At 34.9% G+C, this 22,483-nt stretch overlaps 1 protein-coding gene across 6 annotated transcripts in view; it reads right to left on the reverse strand.

Annotated features, from left to right (window-relative positions):
- LOC138691821 (zinc finger protein 723-like) overlaps positions 1 to 22,483 on the reverse strand; it is a 73,352-nt gene extending 50,869 nt beyond the window's left edge. Inside the window, exons 1-5 of one of the 6 annotated variants that reach the window (XM_069814301.1) lie at positions 22,329 to 22,483; positions 14,019 to 14,116; positions 13,177 to 13,254; positions 10,682 to 10,764; positions 4,653 to 6,792 (exon numbers count right to left, since the gene is read on the reverse strand). In XM_069814301.1, the coding sequence (XP_069670402.1) occupies positions 6,444 to 6,792; positions 10,682 to 10,764; positions 13,177 to 13,254; positions 14,019 to 14,111 (603 nt within the window). In that variant the 5' untranslated portion in view covers positions 14,112 to 14,116; positions 22,329 to 22,483 and the 3' untranslated portion in view covers positions 4,653 to 6,443. Of the gene's footprint in view, positions 1 to 4,652; positions 6,793 to 9,430; positions 10,036 to 10,681; positions 10,765 to 13,020; positions 13,255 to 14,018; positions 14,117 to 22,328 lie in introns of those variants that run through there. The other 5 variants (XM_069814300.1, XM_069814302.1, XM_069814298.1 and 2 more) reach the window with 5 other exon arrangements.

Here is a 22,483-nt window from a genome sequence, read left to right on the forward strand (position 1 = left end):
TTTCCAAAATAAACACAATTAAATTACGGTATCGCGCTTTAATACATTGCAGTGAGGTTATTAGTATATGCATCAAGTGTAACCACCTACGAAATATTATCGTTATTTCTAATTTTATGTGCCAAAATCAATCCAAAACACTCATATTCCACTAGACATACATTGGCATTTCCTTATCCAATATCGCTTCTGCCCTAGATCAGCTGATCGAACTCTGGTGCCACTACCCAGCTAGCCTTCCAATTCTATCTATTTTATGTTCGAAGCTAACCACTATGATCGCTACTATCGCATCACAGACAATGCGAAAAAGTACCTGCACAGTCTATTGCTCCTAGTATACTCAAAACTCAAACTTCGTGACTGTATATGCCTTCGAACATGAAATACTTTCATGCTCTAAGGTATATACTAATATAGACTGTGTATCGGCATTCTAGCAGATTTCCCAGATGGGCTACTTGTCGCCATTCCGGCGCCTTTTATGTTCCTTGTGGCGATGAAAATTTTTACTTAGCGATATGGCTACTTTTCTGGCGTCTTTAATGTATGTGTGTGTGTCTACCCACTTCACTTTGCGTGATTCGGTTTCCATATTAAAATTATAAAAATAATGTAACTAAAACATTCTTTTCACAAGACTGTGATCCATTGTACGTAATATTCGTCAGAACGTAAATATCCGTCAGTCATTGTAGTTCCGTTCATTTTCAAAAGAAGGCAGAGTAACGTTCATGATTGCGTAGAAAAAACTTCTCCAGGCTATGGTACGAGAATCTTCAACGTGTATATGTGGTTTACAATGATGTTTCTAATAACATAATGAAGTGGAATTAACGCATATAAATATACAGTATTACATTAATTGATTAAATATGTGGTTTATATTAGGCCAACCAATTAATCTTTTAGTTTAAAATAGGCGTACACGATCTTCTAGACGGAGCCAGGACAACATTTCGAGGGATGGTGTTACGTGATCAGCCCGGCGAATTGTAGGTTCCCTCCAAATCATTGGGATACCAAAGGGCAATGACTTCCTTTTTCCAACTCCTCAATTCTTCAACACAACTACGACATACTTTATGGGAGTACCAGCTGTTAGAGTCTGTCTCTGTTTTACTAACGTACCTATATGACCCGCATATATAGCAAAACAAATTTAGATCATTTACACAACCACGTTTCGACAATTTTATGAAATAACACTATTATCTTGTATTCTCGCAGAAAAATGAGAATTCACACACTTTACTTTTACACGACAACCAACGACATAAAACTAAACCTCTAATTTTTTCTTCTACTTTTAAAAGGGATAGGTTTATTATCTCTTATTATCTATTATTTAAGCTTGGTATTATGTTAGACCTAACAGGATCTGAAATATATTCGTAAGAATGGAAGGGTGTTACTCTCAGCTGGAAGAAGGTTTCGTCACCAAACGATACCATTTGAAATAAGGTGTTGTACTGCCGTATATTATTTAAAAAGAGGTGTCGATAACTGATGTACCGCTATAAGTACCTACCCAAGTTTTTAATTGGTTGTGGAGGCTCTTTAATCTCAGGAAGAAAAACTTTTCCAGCAGCGCAATATATTCAAGACTAATTTACAAACATGTTAAACGAATTATTCTTGCAAAGAAAACGGATGCTCCCTGGACCAAATAGTTGTATTTTAGTTATGTAATTACTTCATTGTTTCATGTGGTATTGTATGACGTTATGACTGAAATACCTATGTTTTTGTTTTATTGTAACACTAGCCGTACCCGTGCACTCCTCTGCACTCGTTTGAAATAAATATACAAAAATAATTACATAATTAAAATAGGACATTTGATCCAGGGAACATTCGTGTTTGATAGAAGTATAAATCGTTTAATATGTTACTTAATATAAATTGTATTTAAATAATTAAAATGCGATCATTTTCGTCCAGGGAGCAATCATTTGGTGCAATGGCAATTCGTTTAACATGTTTCTTAATTTTTATTACATGCAACCATAGTTTAATGAACAGTGACATCATTTAGATTTAATGTGTATACTTTATTTCACTTGCTATATGTTTCCATTGAATTATGGTAATAACTTAATTTTAACCCTTGTTTTCTACGTATTCAGTAAATGGCGCTTGGCCCATTATGGTTCTGAACCCTGCAAATAAATTAAATTATATTATATTATATTATATTATATAAAAAGTGAGTTGCTAACGGATGTACTGCCATAAGTAATTTTTAATTTGTTATGAGGGCTCTTGAATCTCAGGAGGAACCAATTATATTTTACAACAGCACAACATAATCTGCTTGGCTCATTGCCAAATTTTTTGCATTGCATTTAATGCATATGTATTTTAACACGATTCAATTGAGCATAGTTAAAATTTGGATTATAAAATAATGGAATGTTAAGCTAATATATTATTATTGCATACTAAATGAATACACTCTCGTTATTCGTTAATTCTCTGAGATAAACATTATTTTAAGAAATACAGGAGACGAATATACACAATAGCCTAACAAGTTTCCTGTGGATAAGAAGCTATTTTAATCTTACCTGTCATCTATTCACTCTGAAGTTACTGTAATAACATTATAACATTATGTCCATATAGAAAAACTACACTTTCCAATGGTGAAATAATAATTAATTACACAAATCGATTAATTTAGCTTCCGATATTACTTCATACAAACCCAGAAACATTCTCTGTAGGCTATGATTCATAGCTTTCGATTGTTGTTGTCCAATGCCCCTTATAGACGAAGTCATTTGTTCTTTATTTCATTACACCGCCTTAGATGGCAATTATTTTAATTTTAAAACTCATTTAACTCATTAAATATCAGTCCTATCAAAATTTTTCAAAGAATAAAACTTATCGGAAATGAAGGTTAAACAAATTTTTGTTATGTAACAGTTTTCACAAAAATCAATAATAAGCGAGATATTTCGATTTATTTAATTCAGGTCCCTCTTATAACCCCCCTTTTAAATAATGCATTTTGAATGCCATATAACCCAAAATCTAAGTTACAACGAACTTAATTGATATTCCAGTTTTCATCGAAATCCGTTCAGCCATTATCGCGTGAAAAACTAACAAACATACAGACAGACAGACATACAAACAAAAATTTCAAAAAAAGCGATTTTCGGTTTCAGGGTTGTGAATTATATATGTTAGGTCCAATTATTTTTGGAAAATAAAAAATTACCAGAAAAATTTCGTCTACAGATTTATTATTAGTATTAGTATAGATTCAACCATCACTAACCGAGTGTATAAGATCTCGCGCTCAAGAGAGGTGGAGTTCGGGGTTTGAGATGGCTTACAAACCACAAGTAATTCTAAATAAGTTATTCAATATAGAGTATTGTGCACTACATAGAACTGTTACGTATTAATTATACATTACCATAGCTCACATAAATACGTAATTAAGCATGAAGAATATGTTATGTTACTGAATAATTAATACTTAATATGTGCCGCGTGTATATTTGTAAAATTACTCCTCTCTGGCTTTCATTCTTTCATAAAAAGCGCAACACAAAATCAGTCATGAAATTTCAGTACAGTACCTCCAAACAGCATTAAATTTAACTGCAGTACATACAGCCAATTATTAGTGTCGATATTATATAATTTTACGTGCGTAAGCATCTGTTTAGTCCTACCTTATATGCATTTTTGTGACCTGTCCTCGATTCACTCATGAGCTTCTGTAATGACATAAAGCCTACGTCACTCTAAAGGAACTACATTTTCCAATGCTGAAAGAATTATTTAAATCTATTAAATAGTTCCTAGAGATTGCCTCATACAAACACACAAACATTCTCTCTTTGTAATATATTTAGTATATTATAAACACAAATCATATCATATCCGTATATTAATCCGATTGTTGTCAAAGGACTCCAAGGCCACATTAAATAAATGCAGAGTCATTTGTTTTATCTTCATTACTCGTGTTTTAATCTGCCTGGCCATGATATAAAAAGCATTGTTATTTGAAAACTGAAATAGATCTCCACGTGATATTGCAGAAATCCTGGACGGAAATATTATGTACATCTTAGTAATATCTGTTCTATCAAAATTTTGCATAGAATAAAAGTTATAGGAAATGGTTTTTAAAGAAACTTTCATTATGTAATATTTTAATAAAAATCAATAATAAGTGAGATATTTCGATTTATTTAATTCAGGCCCACTTATAGCCCCGCTTTTATATACAGTATTTTAAATTATATATAGCCTCTACTCTTAGTAACAATGAACTTAATTTCTATTCCAATTTTCATATAAATCTGTTCAGCCGTTATCGCCTGAAAATGTAACAAACATCTAGCCTGACAGAGATAAAACAAAAATTAAAAAAAAAAAGCGATTTTTGGTTTCAGGATGGATAATTATACATGTTAACACCAATTACTTCTGGAAAATCGAAAATTACCATAAAAATGTTGGATACAGATTTATTAGTATAGATGAACGCTTATCTATTGCAATTATAAAAAGAATTGTATTGGTCAAAACTTTTTTGAGCAGTGTACACAATTCCGAGGAAACGGATAATGTAAAATTAAAACTAACACTTATTGCAAACGTCTAAATATAAAAAAACTGTATAGCCAATGTTATAAATATTTATTTTGTTAGAACATTTGGCAACCAACACTGAAGTTTAGGATTTAACAAATTTCTTAGAATTCAAAATTACAAATGTCAGACGTTGTTCTACAATATGAAGGGGTGAGAATGAGAAAGTCCCAAATCATACCTTTAATAAAATCATATACAGTGTGAATTCATGTCTTACACATGTGGAGAAACTATCAGTAAAATATTGTGAAAATTACTCCACTAATGAACGTAGCAATACGGAGGAAAAATAATGATAACGCAACTAATCGCACTGTACTCTTAAACATTTAATACTCGCTCTTATAAAATGCCAGTGTCAATTAGGACTATATCATTCTTATCAATTCACATATAATATGAAAAAAATATGTTATCAATCTTCTTCAGCTATCCTGTTTCGAAGAATAAATTCCGATGTATCTTTGCATGTGTGCATAAATTTTCCTCTCTCCATAGATAATTTATACATACAGTGCTGACAAATTATCTGTAGCCTGACTGTAGGCGTATATGCCTAATTAGGTTTGCTTTAAGTGTGAAAAATTTTCCACAGTAATCACACTTCTAAGTCCCTTCGTCTGTGTGAAAGAAAGAATGTGCTTTCAAATGTGAAGATTTGGAAAAACGATTTCTGCATTCATCGCATTTAAATGGTTTCTCACCTGTGGGTACGGGAATGATCATTCAGATTACCCGATATTGAGAAAGACATTGGACTGACATTACATGTGTATAGTTTCTCTATCATGTGACTCGTGACTGCAGCTTCAACGGCGCCACCTGTGTGAAACAATTTTCACATTGATCACATTTGAATGGCTTTCCCTCTGTGTGAATGTGGGAGTGATATTTTAGAATTGCGCATTTTGTGATAAAGATTTTCCACACATGTCGCATCTCAAATACTCTTCCCTCTATGTATGCGAGAGTGGTTTTTTAGAATCCCACTTCTCGAGAAACACGTTCCACAGACATTGCATTTGAATGGCTTCTCCCCTGTGTGAATGCGGAAGTGATATTTGAGGCTTCCAGATTGTTTGTAAGACTTTCCACACATGTCACATTTGAAGGGCGTCTCCCCTGTATGTGTGCGGGAGTGAATTTGTAGATTCCCTGATCCTGAGAAACACTTTCCACAGGCTTCGCATTTGAATGGCTTGTCACCGGTGTGAATGCGGGAGTGAACTTTTAGGTTTGCGGATTGTTTGAAAGATTTTCCACAAATGTCACATTTGAAGGGCCTCTCTCCGGTATGAATGTGGGAGTGATATTTCAGGCTTGCGGATTGTATAAAAGAGTTTCCACACATGTTACATTTGAATGGCCTCTCTCTAGTATGTATGCGGCAGTGAGTTTTTAGACTCCCTCTTCCAGCCAAATACTTTCCACAAACATCGCATTTGAAAGGCCTCTCCCCAGTGTGAATGCTGGAGTGATATTTCAGGCTAGCGGAATTAGAGAAACATTTTCCACACAATTCGCATTCGAATGGCCTCTCCCCGGTGTGAATGCGGGTGTGATAATTTAGGCTTGCATACTGTGAGAAGCATTTTCCACACATTTCGCATTTGAAAGGCCTCTCGCCGGTGTGAATGCGGGAGTGATGTTTCAGGCTTGTCATCTGCGAGAAAGTTTTTCCACACAAGTCGCATTTGAAAGGCCTTTCCCCTGTATGCTTGCGAGAGTGAATTTTTAGAGTCGTTGATCCTGAGCAACACTTTCCACAGGCATCACATTTGAATGGTGTATCACCTGTGTGAATTCCGGAATGACTTTTAAGACTTGCCAATTGTGAGAAGGATTTTCCACATGGATCGCATTTCAAAGGTTTCTCCCCAGTGTGTATGAGGGAATGACTTTTTTAAATCTCGCGATCTTGAGAAACACTTTCCACAGATATCGCATATCAGTGACTTTTTCAAGATATGAGTCTGTAAATGACGTTTCAGAGATTGAGCCGTTGCAAAAACCTCATTACAGATGCTACACTTATTAGACTCATGGCTTAAGTTACTAGCAAATGAACTGTCAAGGTTGTAGCTGCAACACTGTGTTAATTCGTCTTCATTACGAGAAATTACGTCGCATTCTGGTGATCGGCTCTTTTTAACATTACTTGCATTGCTGAAATGAAAATTTAACAGTCTTAACAACTGGTAAACTCAAAATAAATGGGCATTCATATAAAGACAGAGAAATCGAATCAATCGTAATTGAATGCTAAGTATTAAAAGTATATTTCCGATTTTGACTCTTTGCTATATAGAATGAAATATAGAATTGGAGTGAGCCACAGAAACGATGATCATCGCATGCCACTCTGTTTGCGGTTCTGAATAGTAAGATTTACAATACTACAGTGGCTGTAAAACGGAATATAGTTGTACTTGAATGTAACATAAATGAATATAGCAATAAATAAGGAAATAAACGTCTGTCGCCAGGGCCACCGACAGAATTTATGGGCATTTATTCAATACAATACTGTACTCTGACCCCCATTGAGAAAAGTAACAGTTACAAGTTACCAGTTATTCTAAACATAATAATTATTCGCAAAATAAATTTTTCTATGATAAATTATCGAGCTTCAATTAGTCAGGTAATCTTTTCGTACTTTGATTTTTATTTTAATTGTAAAATTAATACTAATTGCAATTTTTTTGTAATTGTAAATTCAATACTAATCGTAATTTTATTCTTCATACTACAGTTGGAATCTCCTGGTAGAGGGACAGAGAAGGCATGACGGCCTTATCTCTACCAGGTTAAATAAATAAATACTAATACTAATACTAAAAGATAACCCCATACACAGATACGAATCTAAAATATACACTTTTATTACATTGAAAACTTTTAGCAAATCTTCACTTTAGCACAATATATTATATTCATAAAACATTATTCCTAAACACCTGTAATTTCTAACTTGCAGTCCGACATCAACAAACAATTCTCCTTGACTCCAATGATGCAAAATCATCAATGATATCATCAAAATTTAAAGATCTAGCAAGATGGCCTCCAGATAAGGAGGTGAATGTTACTCAGTCGTTTTTGACACATTGTTGATATGAATACATTATTTATTTCCTTCATTTTGCTGAAGGATCTTCCAGCATCAGCAACTGTCACAGGAATTATATAGAATTTTTTAATGGCTATACAGATATTTGGAAATAAACTGTCCAGTTTTAATTCCCTCAGACTATTTAGAAGATTAATAGGTTTGAGTGGGGTTGGCCCTAAATTAGAGGCATGAGTTGCTTTAAATATCTCGACTCATCACTGATCTCTTTGTTAATGTCTTCATAATATTTTTCACGCAGTCTAGAACCCATATTAATATCTTACAATTTTTTCTGTCTCTCCTTGTGCTTCTCAGCTCCTGACTTATGCCTGCCCTTATCCATTGTGCAGATAAGTATAACTGATAACACTAATGAACAGAATTTACTAGACAAGATCGACAACGAAAAGACGAAAGTATCGACACGAAATATACAATGTACTGAAAAGGAAACGTGATACTGCGACTTCAGTTTGGCAGTCATTAGCATATTGCGGTGGTAGTTAAAAAGGACAAGACAATAAATAATTGAACGTGTTTGGTACAAGCGACAGGAACATAGCTCAGGCAAATGGTGGGGCCTCTCGAGTGTCGTGTCAGTGAAAGTTAATGCGGCAAACTGATATTATATTATATAGAAGTCAAATATTTACATATGAACTGGTAATTTGTATTAATTGTACCATTGTTGAGTTAATATGTCAAATTTATGTAACAAATATTCTTACAAAATGTTATAGTACCCATACGTATCTACGAATAATTATTAATGATAACAAGTAATTAGACTCACTTAATCAGACGGGCCCTTATTGCTCACAGGCCCATATGCATTTGTCCCCTTTGCCCCCCCTTCTCGGCGGCCATGTCAGTCGCTATAAAATGTATTTAAAATTGAAGTAAAGGGAGCAGACGGTTATTTTTAAACATTTTTTTTTTCCATTGCGTGTAAAATACTATTTCTCTGTATGTAGAGACCTCATGGCTATAGCAACTCAACCAAATGTAACCGGGATTTTGTCCCATAGGAATTCTTTTACATGCCAGTAGAGCTACTGACATGAGCCTGTAGCATTTAAGCACACATAAATGTCATCGACCTGGACCAAGATCGAACCCGCAACCTCGGGCAACAAGGCCAGTGATATACCTAGTGTACCAACACGGCCAACTTTATAAAAATGAACCAGTCGGAGATGAAAAACGTAATTTACGACACAAACTACTAAAACTGTACTGAAAATGAGGAAAAAAAAGAAATTTGAAATCTCAACCAGACATCGAAACATAGTCATGACAACTTGAAAGGAACCATTTCGACCAAAATTAAGACCAGCATAGTTCTTTTCTGTCTTCATTATTTGCAAATTCATAAATGCCATTCATAGAGGCATATGAGACGTAACTGTCCTCAAGAGAACAAGTGTCTACCTGAAATCTATGCAATTGAAATATATATATATATATATATATATATATATATATATATATATATATATATATATATACCGTCGCGCAGGGTGACTTTGTGCCAGGAGGGTGACTTTGTGCCATTCGCGCATTTCATAAAAAAACATAAGGAAGTAGACTTTAAAACCTTGTCACAGTCTTAAAGAATACTTCCATACGTTTTTCGCGAATGGCACAAAGTCACCCTCATGGTACAAAGTCACCCCTTGCGACGGTATATATATATAAATTTCGTTATATTATGCGACATGCCTCAGGATAATCCTTGAAGTTTAGGCACATAACTATTTGCCTGGTTTGTACTTAGAAAATGCTCCTTCAATCATATGAGTGAAACATTTATCATTAGTCATTTGATTTCAATAAGACACTCGCAAATTATATACCTCATTTTTGTATTTCAGTACCAATTTTTTTAATTTTGGACAACCCTGGAACCCAAACTATTTACATTTCACAGGATTTTCCTTTCAGAATTATGCATGTCATCTTAAGTTCTCTTGATGAAAAAAAAAAATGTTAATTTTTATGACAGTCATGCGAGTTTTATTTTTCAAATTCGTTGAATTTACATGGAATGGCCCATTTATGCATTCTTCGAGGCAGCAGATATGTTGGGAACTGTGAGCCATAATTAGTGTAAATGTAAGTTCATGTATTGTGGGTCCCTATTACCACGGCATGGCGCATCCTCAGTTGTGGATAGAGGAGACGGCCTCCAGATATGGAGGGTAGCTGTGAATATATTGAATGAGCAGTTGCGGACAGCCGATGGGGGTTGATATTCCAGCTTGGGGGTTGGGCGAAGGGCTAGCAACCCATCACTGTAAAAAGCGGATTGTTATGAATCCTTCAAATATTGGGAGAATCCAGATATGCATAGAGATTGTTAGTTGGGAGGAGGGAGAGAAAAAGACGTTTGGGAAGGCCGAGACGTAGATGGAAGATAATATTAAAAGGGATTTGAGGGAAGTGGGTTATGATGATAGAGAAAGGATTAATCTTGCTCAGGATAGGGATCGATGGCGGGCTTCCGTGAGGGTGGGAATTAACCTCCGGGTTCCTTAAAAGCCAGCAAGTAAGTAAGTTCAGTGTAATTTATGGAAAATTTTGGGTCTTTACCCTATCTGTAAGCATTAAAATTTGTAAGTGACAGGTTCATTCTTCTCTATATAGAAAAGTGGAGACATCTTCCAGGCAAAACACATTACAAAATGGAGTGTACGGGAATGTAAAACTTCTCAGCAGCAGAGTGGTGCAACACAGCCAAAAATCGTAATTAGTCAATTTTTCGAATTATCAGTTATATATGAGAGAATTTGTATATTGAGGTGTCGATATGGATAACCAAATCCATATATTAATAAAAACAGTATTATATAGCTACCCGAACATTTAAGTCCCCACACAATCATTAAAAGAAGCTGTCAAAGATTGAAAGAAGAACTGAAACATGCAAACTACACTCACCTATCAAGCAAAACTTTATCCTCCTTTGAAGATATTTCTACTTTCTCTTCCTCATGAAGTCTGTTCAGATCGAATGAGTCTTCCTGGAAAGGTAAGCAAATAATGAACACAGCTTTAACTGACCACACAGATGATCTGTTCTTTCAATATCAGAGCTGAACCTCAATCCTAATGATTACCATACAATTTTTTTAGTAATTTTATAATGACTTTTATATGGAATAGAAGTCTTTTCTCCAAACTGTTTCCATATTCTTCCTTCAAGTATACTTCCTTACATTCAGGCAATTTGTATGTATTAAAAAGCAATCAATTACTTATATTCAAGTGTTAATAGTGTACGCAAGATTCAAAATGGATTATTAGAAAAAATTGGAATAAAGTTTTAAAATTGAAAATATGTACACGTGGTGTAGAAAGTGCCTGCAGTTTGCGGAACCACATCATCTTACAATATTCAAGATAAACAAACAGGAAATTGAGATTTAAACATCACACATATTGCCAATTCATCATAACTGAAAGATTTATTTCTCCAAAAGCAAACTCTCTATCACGATTTGTTCTTTTTGAAATAATATATCAATATATCACAACAAAATCTTCTTTCCTCCACACATGCGAAATATAATTTGACCGTTACTATCAAATATATCTAATATTGATTGTTCCATTGGATTCAGTAGATCCAGAATTCGAAATTTATCAAGATATGGAACTTGACGTATGTCGTCATTGTAGAAGAAGGTTGTAAGACATTTCAATGTAGATCAAAGTTCGTAAATGATGATTTTATAATGATGACGATGAAAATAATAATAATAATAATAATAATAATAATAATAATAATAATGGTGGTCGAGGTGACGGTGGTGGTGGTGGTGATATTGATGATGATAATGATGATAATAATAGTAATTATTTTATTATTATTATTATTATTATTATTTTTAAGTTCTATAATCTATGAAATCTCTTTGCTGCATAGTTTACAATATTGTCCCACTGTACCCTACAAACAAGAACAATTTTCCAGTTCTCATAATTTTTTAAAACTTATAGGTCTCTTTCAGATTTTCCAAATATCTAAACCAAGGCTGATTTTACAATTGGAAAACTCACCGAAATAAGGGTGTAGCCAACAGGTCTATAATACAGGTTTCACGAGAAAGGAAAATAATTTCAAGGGCAAATTTCCTTAGGTTTATATTTACTAGTAGAACCTTTTCACTAATCAAGCATAAAAGTTTATTCAGCTATTGAATGCAATTATTAATTCTTATAAATAAATGGTTCAAAATTACTTTTTTTTTTTTACCCAAGTCACATATTTCATTAATTTGATGTTACAACCATTTTTCAGGGAAGGTCTTAAATTATCCCAATAAATTAGAAAAAAAAATCGGAATATGGGACATGCATTCTGACAAAAAGAATTGTGAGTTAACAGCAGCTGAGGTACTGAAAAATGTGCCATTCTGTCATATTTGTTTGTGACAGAATAAAACATCTTCATAATGTAACCTGAATTACTATTTTCCTGTAAACTAACTTGTTAGCAAAGTTCGATGACATTCAATCTTTTCCTGAATTTTAATAAATCTATATCATCGTCATCATCATCATCATCATCACCATCACCATCATGATCATCAGCCATACAGGTTTATAATATAAGCCCAGAATATCCACCGGCGTGGTTCAGTTGGTTAAGGCGCTTGCCTGCCAGTCTGAAGTTGCGTTCGGGCGCGGGTTCGATCCCCGCTCGGGCTGATTACCTTGTTGGGTTTTTTCCGAGATATTCCCCAACCTTAATGTGAATGCAAGGTAATCTATGGCGAATCCTCGGCCTCATCTCGCCAAATAACATCTCGCTATCACAAGTCCCATGGACGCTAAATAACCTAGTAGTTGATACAGCGTCGTTAAATAACTAAAATAAAAGATAAATAAGCCCAGAAGGAGTGTTACGGTCGACGAAAGTTTTAATAAACCTATTTATGAGTCTAAATATCTGATTTGATAACTAGCATAGTAATTTCTACATCAATAGCAACAAACATTATTTATTGTAAAGTAGCAATAAAATTCTGTTGCTATGTTTCATTTTTTCTATGCATTCGAGATAATCCTTTCTGTAGCTGAACACAAATATGTATTTGCGCAATATTATTTGATTGTTCAAAAACGAGAGCAGATTATATTCAGAAATTATTACAAAAAATAATAAATAAAAGAAAGAAAGAAAATCAATTAATAATATTCCCAGATTGTCAATGACTCTCTGTTATAATTAAATAACACTAGCTATATCTGCATTATGATATTGAAACACTTACATCAACTTCAGACTTCACCATAGGAAAGGTAATGGGCACAGGAGTACTTTCAACTTCAGACTTCACTATCGGAAAGCTAACAGGCTGTGGAGTGTCTTCAACTTCACATTTCATCATGCGAAAGCTAACAGGCTCTGGAGTGTCTTCAACTTTTACCTCAGATGTGAGATCATAACTGTGGTCCAAACATTCTGTTTTGATGCCTGGCACTTGCAGATGCGATAAATCCCCTTCCTACAAATCATGAAGATGTCATGAATAAATAATTTAGCCAAGTTCAAATTGACAGCATTCGTAACTGCTATCAATCAGGTTCTCCATGGCAGGCACTGGCTAATTATTTCAACAAAGGAACAATTTAGAGAAGAAACTTACAGGTAGAAGAGATACGAGACTTTAGGGACTTGTGGAATGGTAGATAATTAGCCAGGTGTTCCATTCTGATAAGAATTTACATGCTGTAATATGAGTAAGAGAATCTAACTCAGTATCTACACCATGTGAGTAGACGTCTTCTCGAATTCGATATTTTATTATCGGTACTGAAGACATAACCAAATTGGAATTATAAAAAAACATAGCAAAAGAAACAAACATTGGAAATATCCAACCGCAAGGTTCTTCATCATAGAGGCAAAACCTACGGCTTTTAAAATCCCCACAGGAATTATGTGATATACGAGGCATTAAACCGAATTGGCTCAAAGTAGATAACGATTATCACTTCTAATAAATAAGTGTAAGATCGATACAATTCATGATCTTTCTTTTAACCAGTAATATTATTACCATTGTTATGGAAAAATAATTCGATTAATGCATGGTCAGCCTTGAACTAGGTTCTTGTTTTATATCTACATTTATCCTCTTTGGTTATTTTCTTATCCAGCAGCAATGGACGTCAATAATCAGATATCTACTAAGTATATGTCTAATTCCTTGCACATTGCAATTGGTAGAGAAACAAACAAAGTACATAGTGAGTCTTTTCAGTTTACCTCTGATAAAGTCGTATTCTCTTTTATTTCACATGTGTTATGTGGTTCTAAACCCAATAGGTCAACCTCAGGTTCCATCTTGATCTCATCCATCACAACTGAAAGAAAAGTTACAGTAGGCTAACTGAAAGTGATTTACAGAAACTGAGCTGTGCAGGAGAACGCATTACAAGTTGGCATGATAATTCTCTGGTCAGCGAGAAAAGGCACGTAAGTCAAAAAGAATAATTTTTCAGAAGAGATTTTTTTTTTAATTTACTCTTTTTTTTTAGTAGGTTATTATACGACGCTTTATCAACATCTGAGGTAAAATTTACTCTTATCTGAATATAAGTATAATAATGAAATTCATGTATGTTGGTTAAAGTAAAGCCCTTTTCAATTTAAAATACAAGAAATTTTATTATTTCAAAAATAAAAAAAAAAATACTAAACTTATGTGATTAGGTACAACACAAAAATCGAGTTTTTAACTTATGTGCCTTATCCCACCGACCAAAGAATTTTCATCTTAAATTAGTAAACATATCTCTACCTAGGGCAGGATATCATACAACAAATTTTGATGCAAAACTAATGGCTATTCATATCTCACTCCAATACCTACTGTACAGAATAGATAAATTTCAAAATGCTGTCATTCTCTCTGATTCTATAGCAGCATTGTATGGAATAAATTCATATAAAATGATGTCAATCCAAATTAAAGACTGTCACAAAATGATCCTACAACTTCAAAGACTACAGAAAAGAATTCAATTGCAATGGATACCTGCACATTGCGGAATTGCTGGAAATGAAACTGCTGACTTTCTTGCCAAAAAAGGATCCAATTTAATTCAGAATACAAATACAAGCCTGCCTTTCACATCCATTAAAAACTAAAAAACTGATTTAAAAAATATATAAAATCAAGCAAAACCAAGCACTATGTACCAAAGCCAAAGATAAATAATAGAGCATTATAATAAAAAAACCAAGAAATTATTAAGGAAATCCCACGTAAATCTGCAGTAGCAAAATTCAGACTGCTTACAGAACACGATTATTTGGCCAAACACTTGAATAAAATAGGAATTTACACAAACCCAAATTGCCCTCTATGCAACAAAGAAAAAGAAATGATTGAAGATCATCTACAAACCTGTGAAGTTCTACCTGATTGATACACCACAGAGAAATATTGGAGAGCAAGAACGCTAATGGCTTCATTGACAAAGCGCGGGATTAGATAACAACAATATCTCTAACTAAGGGAGCAAAGGTTAATTGGGATTTCCTGGTCTCCAATCGGGTCAAGAACCCTGATAGAATTGATATTTAACTCTTGCGGTGAATATCGGTGAAGTCCGAAGGGCCTAATTAATGAAATCCACGGTCCTCAGCTTCACGCTGGGATCTTTTTAAAATACGAAAGAGAGAGTGATTAGCGGAAAGCAACGGGAAGCTACAGCATTTACCTTTCCCAAGAAAAACTGCAAACAAGGCATGATGAGTGTTTCCACAGTAAAAGATTCCGGATGTAAACTATCCCCCCATTCGGATATCCGGGAGGGGGATGCTGGGGAAGGACACATTATGAAGCAACCCAACAGAGAGAAGAAAAGAAGATTGAGAATTGGACCGTGGAATGTAAGGACTCTTGTGGAGGCAGGTAAGTTGGAAAAATTGAAGCAAAAAAAAAATGAGAAGTAAAGTGGATGTGATGTGATGGGAATATCAGAATTAAAGATGGGAAAATAGTGGTGAATTGGTGAGTGATGAATTTAGATTGTTCTATTCAAATGGTGAGTGCAAAGGAAGTCATGGTGTTGGTGTATTACTGGGACCATATGTGAAAGATTAAGTGATATCACTGCGTTATGTAGATGACCGGTTAATAATGGTAAGACTACTAAGGATAACAATGGACTTATGAGAGGACACGCTCTGTATATCACCGAATTAAATAAAATTGTGTGAGATGAAAGTACAAAAAGTACTGTTTAAAATCATACCTGGTATGGGTGGCCAATGACCCCTCGTTTTGAAAATATTGGCTATTGTTTGTGACATACTTCCATTAGGTGCTCAATAGGGAAGCATTAGACTGTGTAACAGCGTAGCCCATATGGTTGAATTCTGAGTTATTATCCAGGCAACCTCAGGTCGAATCTTAACTGATCTTATATTTTTCTTTTAATAATAATAATTAATATTGTGATCACAGTTATCTACTAACATACCTATATCATATTTCTCAATGTATTGAATGCTTCATCATGTTTTAAACAAATTACTAATTAACTAACATTGTATTGTAAAGGATAAACAATCAAATACTGCTCACGTAGGAAGGTAAGATTTGTCACTGGTGTTCGTTCTATTTGTGTAGCAGCTATTCCATTTCATTTTGTACCCGATTCATTACGATGTCATAAAAACATACAAAACATACACATTTCCTGCACCATGCACAGCAAATGATAGAAGGTTGTCCACAGTCACACACATTTTTCCACACTTCTGCTGCGAAACAGTTATCCTTCACATTCACAAACACTTCTCGTTCGTTTATCAATTGTGATGCATACCACGCATATTTCAACATGGCTTTGAATATAGGAACTGACAACTGAAAGTGAATTAAAATAATAATAATAATAATAATAATAATAATAATAATAATAATAATAATAATAATAATAATGATAATAATAATGATAATATCAAGTTTTAAAAATGAGAAGGCATTAGGATTCGAACTCAGGGTTGCCTGGATGACAACTCACCATCCAACCACATGAGCTACGCTGTTACACAGTCTAATGCTTCCCTATTAGGCACCTAACGGAAGTATGTCATAAACAATAGCCATTATTTCCAAAACGAGGGGTCACTGGCCACCCAAACCAGGTATGACTTTAAACAGTGTGTCTTGTACTTTCTTCTCACAAAATCTGATTTAATTCGGTGATATACAGAGCGTGTTATCTCCTTGTTAGTGCTAGTGCAAGTTTATATGCCACATAGTGGATTAGGAGGCGATGAGGTGGAGGAAAGCTATGACATGATAGAAGAGATAGTTGAGGAGAAGAAGGGAGCATGCGTAATTATAATGGGCGACTGGAACACACTTGTAGGTGGACAAGATGGAAGAACAGTTGGAAAATATGGATTGGGAAAAAGAAATGATGGAGGAAAATATTTGGTGAACTTCTGTAAAAGAAATACAATGATTGTTGGAAATACATAATTCCAACAACATAAACGAAGAAGATATACATGGGAACACCCAAGAGACGTAAGGAGATGAGAGAGACAGTGATAGACTATATCAGGCCTGCACAAGGTTTGCGCTCTCCAAGCCGGCTCACAGCTCATGAGCGGAATGCAGATATTAGCTGCGCTCTGAACAAGGGTGGACTGGAAGAAGCGTTGATGTTGTACAAAATGTACACAAACGAAAGTACTATTACGAGTGTTCATGAAATGAATTCCCGTTCAGTCTTTGCAAAACTATTTTGGAGTATCATTAATTAATAAAGAAATATTTATTTTACAGAAATAATATAAATTCTATAGCTACTTAAATGTACAATATCATTTTGTTAGATTTTTATATATCAGTACATCAAAACGAGGTTTTATGCTGTTGGCAGCTGAAAGGAACAGTAGCCTACTGATCATAATGAAACATCAGTTACAGATGTTCGATGACTGCCTTTATTAAAAGTTGATTAGGGCTATAGAAAAAAGTTGCTCACAAATATAAATGTTGAGCCAAACACAGCAATCATTTTCACAGCCAGCCTGTGTAGTCGTGGATATTATTGCTTATGTTTAGTCTTGTAAAACACAACCAGGCTAGTAGTATTATTCAAACGATCTATAGCCCGTAGGTCACATTGAAGATCAGTAAGTTCGAGCTGTAAATCGTTAAATGTTATGTTTCGTCTTTTAGATTCCTCCATACTGTACTGTAGCAGTAGGTAAGCAACATGAAACAGGTACTGAGAATAGGCCTACACACTGCACTCCACTAGATAATTGAGTGGTCGTTTCCCTCTCCTCCACCTACAGCAAGTCTATGTCATTCTGATGTATCTCCCTCTCCGTTTCGGCGAGCGGTAAACACGGCTCTCCCGCTCCGAAGGAGCGCGCGCGCTCATTGAAGGCTGTTTGTGCAGGTGTGGACTATATACTGTTACAGGAAAGATTCCGAAATTGCTTAAAAATGCGAAGACTTTACCAGGAGCGGATATTAACTCCGATCATGTCCTACTGATAGGCGAAGTAGATATTCGTCTGAAGAAGATAAGAGAAAGACAGGTGACGAAATAACTGAACATGGAAAAATTGAAGAACGAACAAGAGAGAAAAAAATATGATGTAAATTTTCAAGAGAAAGCCGCTACATTAGATTCCACACCTGGGAAGGGTAATGAGTACTGGACTCATTTAAAAAGTTTTATAGAGACAACAGCAGAAGAAACAATAGGATACACAGAAGGTGTGAGAATTAAGAAACCTTGGGTCACAGGGAAAATGTTGGAGAAGATGGAGGAGAGGAGAAAATGGAAAAATATCAACACAAAAGAAGGTACAAGAAACTACAGGGAACTCAACAACGAACTAAGTAGACAAACTGATAAAGCAAAAAAGACGGGATGAAAGAGAAATGTGAAGAAATAGAGGATCTAGAGAGAAAAGGAAGTAGAATGTTTGGACTTCACAAATAACAACTCGAAATTCATGTGGTTGATGGAGGACGACATCGGAAATGATACAAAAGACAAACAACGAATACTAAACAGATGGACGAAATATGTAGAAGAGTTATATGGCACAAAAAAATGGTCCAGATGACTTAGCTATAGAAGACGAAACCATATGAAAAGACAAAAAAGATTCTCTATTTTAAGTGAAGAAGTTGAACTAGCGCTTATGAAAATAAAGAATGGAAAAACAACAGGTTTTGATGGAATCCCCAATGAATCAGTGAAATGCTTGGGTGAAGACAAGTACCAAATTCTATCATTATGCAACGAAATATATGAGAAAGGCGAATGGCCTGAAGATTTTACGGAGACAGTGTTGATTCCAATATCCCCAAGAAAAATAATGCCAAGAAATGTAACAAGTTCAGGACTATCAGTCTAATATCGCACTCGGCGAAGATTGTCTTGCGAATATTGAATCGACGTTTATATTCTAAGACGGAAGAACAGTTGGAAGAAGAGCAGTTTAGCTTCTGGAAGGGAAAAGGTAAGAGAGAGACAATTAGACTGCTACTGACAATCGGTGAAAGATACCTAGAGAAGAATAAAGAAGTGTATATATAGTCCCGTCGCTCTAATTTCCGGCAGCCAATCGCGTTGCAGGTCAGCTACATTTAAACTTGTGCGTCTTGTGGTTCGCTTATGAAGATGTTATTCATTTCTTAAGGCTCGATAAATGCTTAATATAATCGCCCGCCATTTCCCCTCTTTCGGTGGCGTTCGCAGAAAGCACACGAAGACGTTATTTGCGGCTCAATTATTTGCTGAATTACAGTGCGTTTGATATATTATCATAGGAGCTACGACATGATAATGTCTAACGGTGTGGTAGCTCGGCAACGAAAGAAGAAAAATGGCGAATGATACTACCTACCTAGACGATATAGGGCCATCATTTCCTAAGACGTAAGCAACGAGGAGTCACGCCGGGAATAACAGCATCGCGACTATAATAATTGTTGACCTAAAAATGGTTTTGGACAGAGTGAATTGAAATTATCTGATAGGGATCCTAAAGAAAATTGGCGTGGATAGGAAAGGGAGAACATTGTTCAGTAATCTTTATATGAAACGAGCGAAAGTGAGGATAGGAGAAGAAATGTCACAAGAAAATGAAATTGGAAGAGGAAGTATATCAAGGATGTCCTTTATCAGCTAACCTGTTAAACATCTACTTGGAGGGTTTAGTAAAGAACTGTTTTCAGAACATGGGGGGGGGGGGGAGTGATATTGGAGGAAGTAGAATATAGTGCATAAGATTTGCTGATGATATGACGTTGTTAGCAGAAGAGGAACATTATGGGATAAAGATAAATGCAAATAAGACGAAGAGCACAGTCACACGAAGAAAAATATTACCATTATTAGGCCAAGCTTCGATATCCTTCACACTTTTCAAGAGTCTGACGTCTTATTTGCGTTTCGTTATGAGTTAGAAAGGTTAAATAAAGGGATAGCAAAGTTACATGAACCCCAAGTATGTTAGAAGACATGTGGGTTAGCTGAGGCGATATGTACTTACGTGACGTGAAGCCGAGGAATGTCAAAAGCTTTCAATAATGTAAGAACGATTTTTCTCCATGTAGCCCATTGTGAGAAGGTATCGAATCTTGGTCAATGTTACTTATGTCCCGCCCACTATAGAGACATAGGCCAATTTTACACATATTTAGTATAACTTGTTGCTTCTTTGACAGGTTAGGTTTGGTTAGTTTAGGTTTTTGTTATAGCCTACCTTGCATATACGATTATAGCGCAACATTGGCAGTGATAAAAGTGAAATATTCGTTCAGTGGGCGTTGGATACTCTACATTCCAACGAGCACAGAATACAATAGAGTAGACACTAGCATCTTAATACCATTGGACGGAGTGAAGCCGGTTTGATGGACCTGACGCGATCTTGTTGCTACCAAAACATTGCAAAATAGCTATTACGTTATACAATATCTTATGATAATAAGAATTCCATATGTCCCTAATTTCTTGTAGGATTCACACTTTCTTGTTTGTTTCGTAATACAAAATCGCTATGCACGTATTTTTTAGCAAAAATTACGAAACTGTCATCGATAAATCACATATTTAAATTGGCAGCTCTTCAAATTGCAGTATGGTATTTAATAGGTATTTAATAGTTAAACAAACAATAATGATAAAAAAGGAAGATAACAATTTGACCTTATTTTGCTACTAGTCAAATAAAAATGCTACCCTATAATAATTACTTTTATAGGTTGATCCATTTGCTTCGATTTAATAATGAAACTTGCTTCTTAACGTAAATTATCATTCTCTTGCTTTTGCCAGTATTTCGTATAGATGTCCCGATTTTGTTTAGAGAAAAAATGGAATGCTCTTAACCATATAATATTTGATAGTCTCTTCGTTTATAGTATATAATTAGATTATAAGGCGAACAAAAGTGAAGTTTTATTACCAAGTGGGTGAAGTCAGTTCACGACCGAGTTAATGAAGCTACTAAGTCTGCAAAGCATAAGTCTGATTTCGTGATTATAAAAATTAATTACAATAATATTAATACAATATTTCTTTTTCTTCATCAAACGAATACGTGCATTCGGTTTAAAAGAAACCTCGGTACACCCGTTTTCTATAGCACTCGACACAAACTTCCAACATGGGTTGTTAGGTTAGCTTCGCTCGTAAATGCTAAGTCTGCAAAGCATGTCTGATTTCGTGATTATAAAAATTAATTACAATAATATTAATACACTATTTCTTTTTCTTCATCAAACGAATACGTGCATTCGGTTTAAGAGGAACTTCGGTACACCCGTTTTCTATTGCACTCGACACAAACTTCCAACATGGGTTGTTAGGTTAGCTTCGCTCGTAAATGCTAAGTCTGCAAAGCATGTCTGATATCATGATTATAAAAATTAATTACAATAATATTAATACACTATTTATTTTTCATCAAACAAATACGTGCATTCGGTTGAAGAGAAACCTCGGTACACCCATTTTCTACAGCACGCGACACAAACTTCCAACTTGCGTTGTTAGGTTAGCTTCGCTCGTAAATGCTAAGTTTACAGAGCGTGTATGATTTAGTGATTATAAAAATTAATTACAGTAATATCAATACACTAATCCTTTCTCTTAATCAATCAAATACGTGAACAATACGAATCTAACCGACTAACCGAGGCTAAATCATTCATTATCTTACAGGTAATAAGTACATTTCACACATGCACATTTACCTGTGAAAAGTTATTCCAGGAATTTTTTTGAAAACCTGTTTGTGCAGCCATACGCAGTACATGTAGGAATATTGAAATTATTTCATTTATTAATTAAAACAACGATGCAACATCACAATCAACTGCCCATGTGCTAACCGGGAGCCCAATGTTTTGGTAGCATCATAATGGCGACGGTCTACAAAAGCGTCTTCACCTCCAAGCTGTTCATGTCTACTCTATGCATTCTGTGCTCGTTGCTACATTCACCCGAATCTTAACTTCAATTTATATACGATGCAGTCCATAAAATCTCTTAAAAATACACAATTACAACCCACCTCTTCCACAACTATACTTCAGCAAAACTAATCTCCAACTCTCTCAGCTATCGAAAGTGGAAACAATTAGCATCCAGCATCCACACAAAGCGCCAACCGTAGAGATCAATGATGCCGTGAATGTGATGGTAATTACTGCTCCTGAGATACTACTG

Source organism: Periplaneta americana, chromosome 16 (genome assembly GCF_040183065.1).
Source record: "Periplaneta americana isolate PAMFEO1 chromosome 16, P.americana_PAMFEO1_priV1, whole genome shotgun sequence".
In the NCBI taxonomy this organism is placed as follows: domain Eukaryota; kingdom Metazoa; phylum Arthropoda; class Insecta; order Blattodea; family Blattidae; genus Periplaneta; species Periplaneta americana.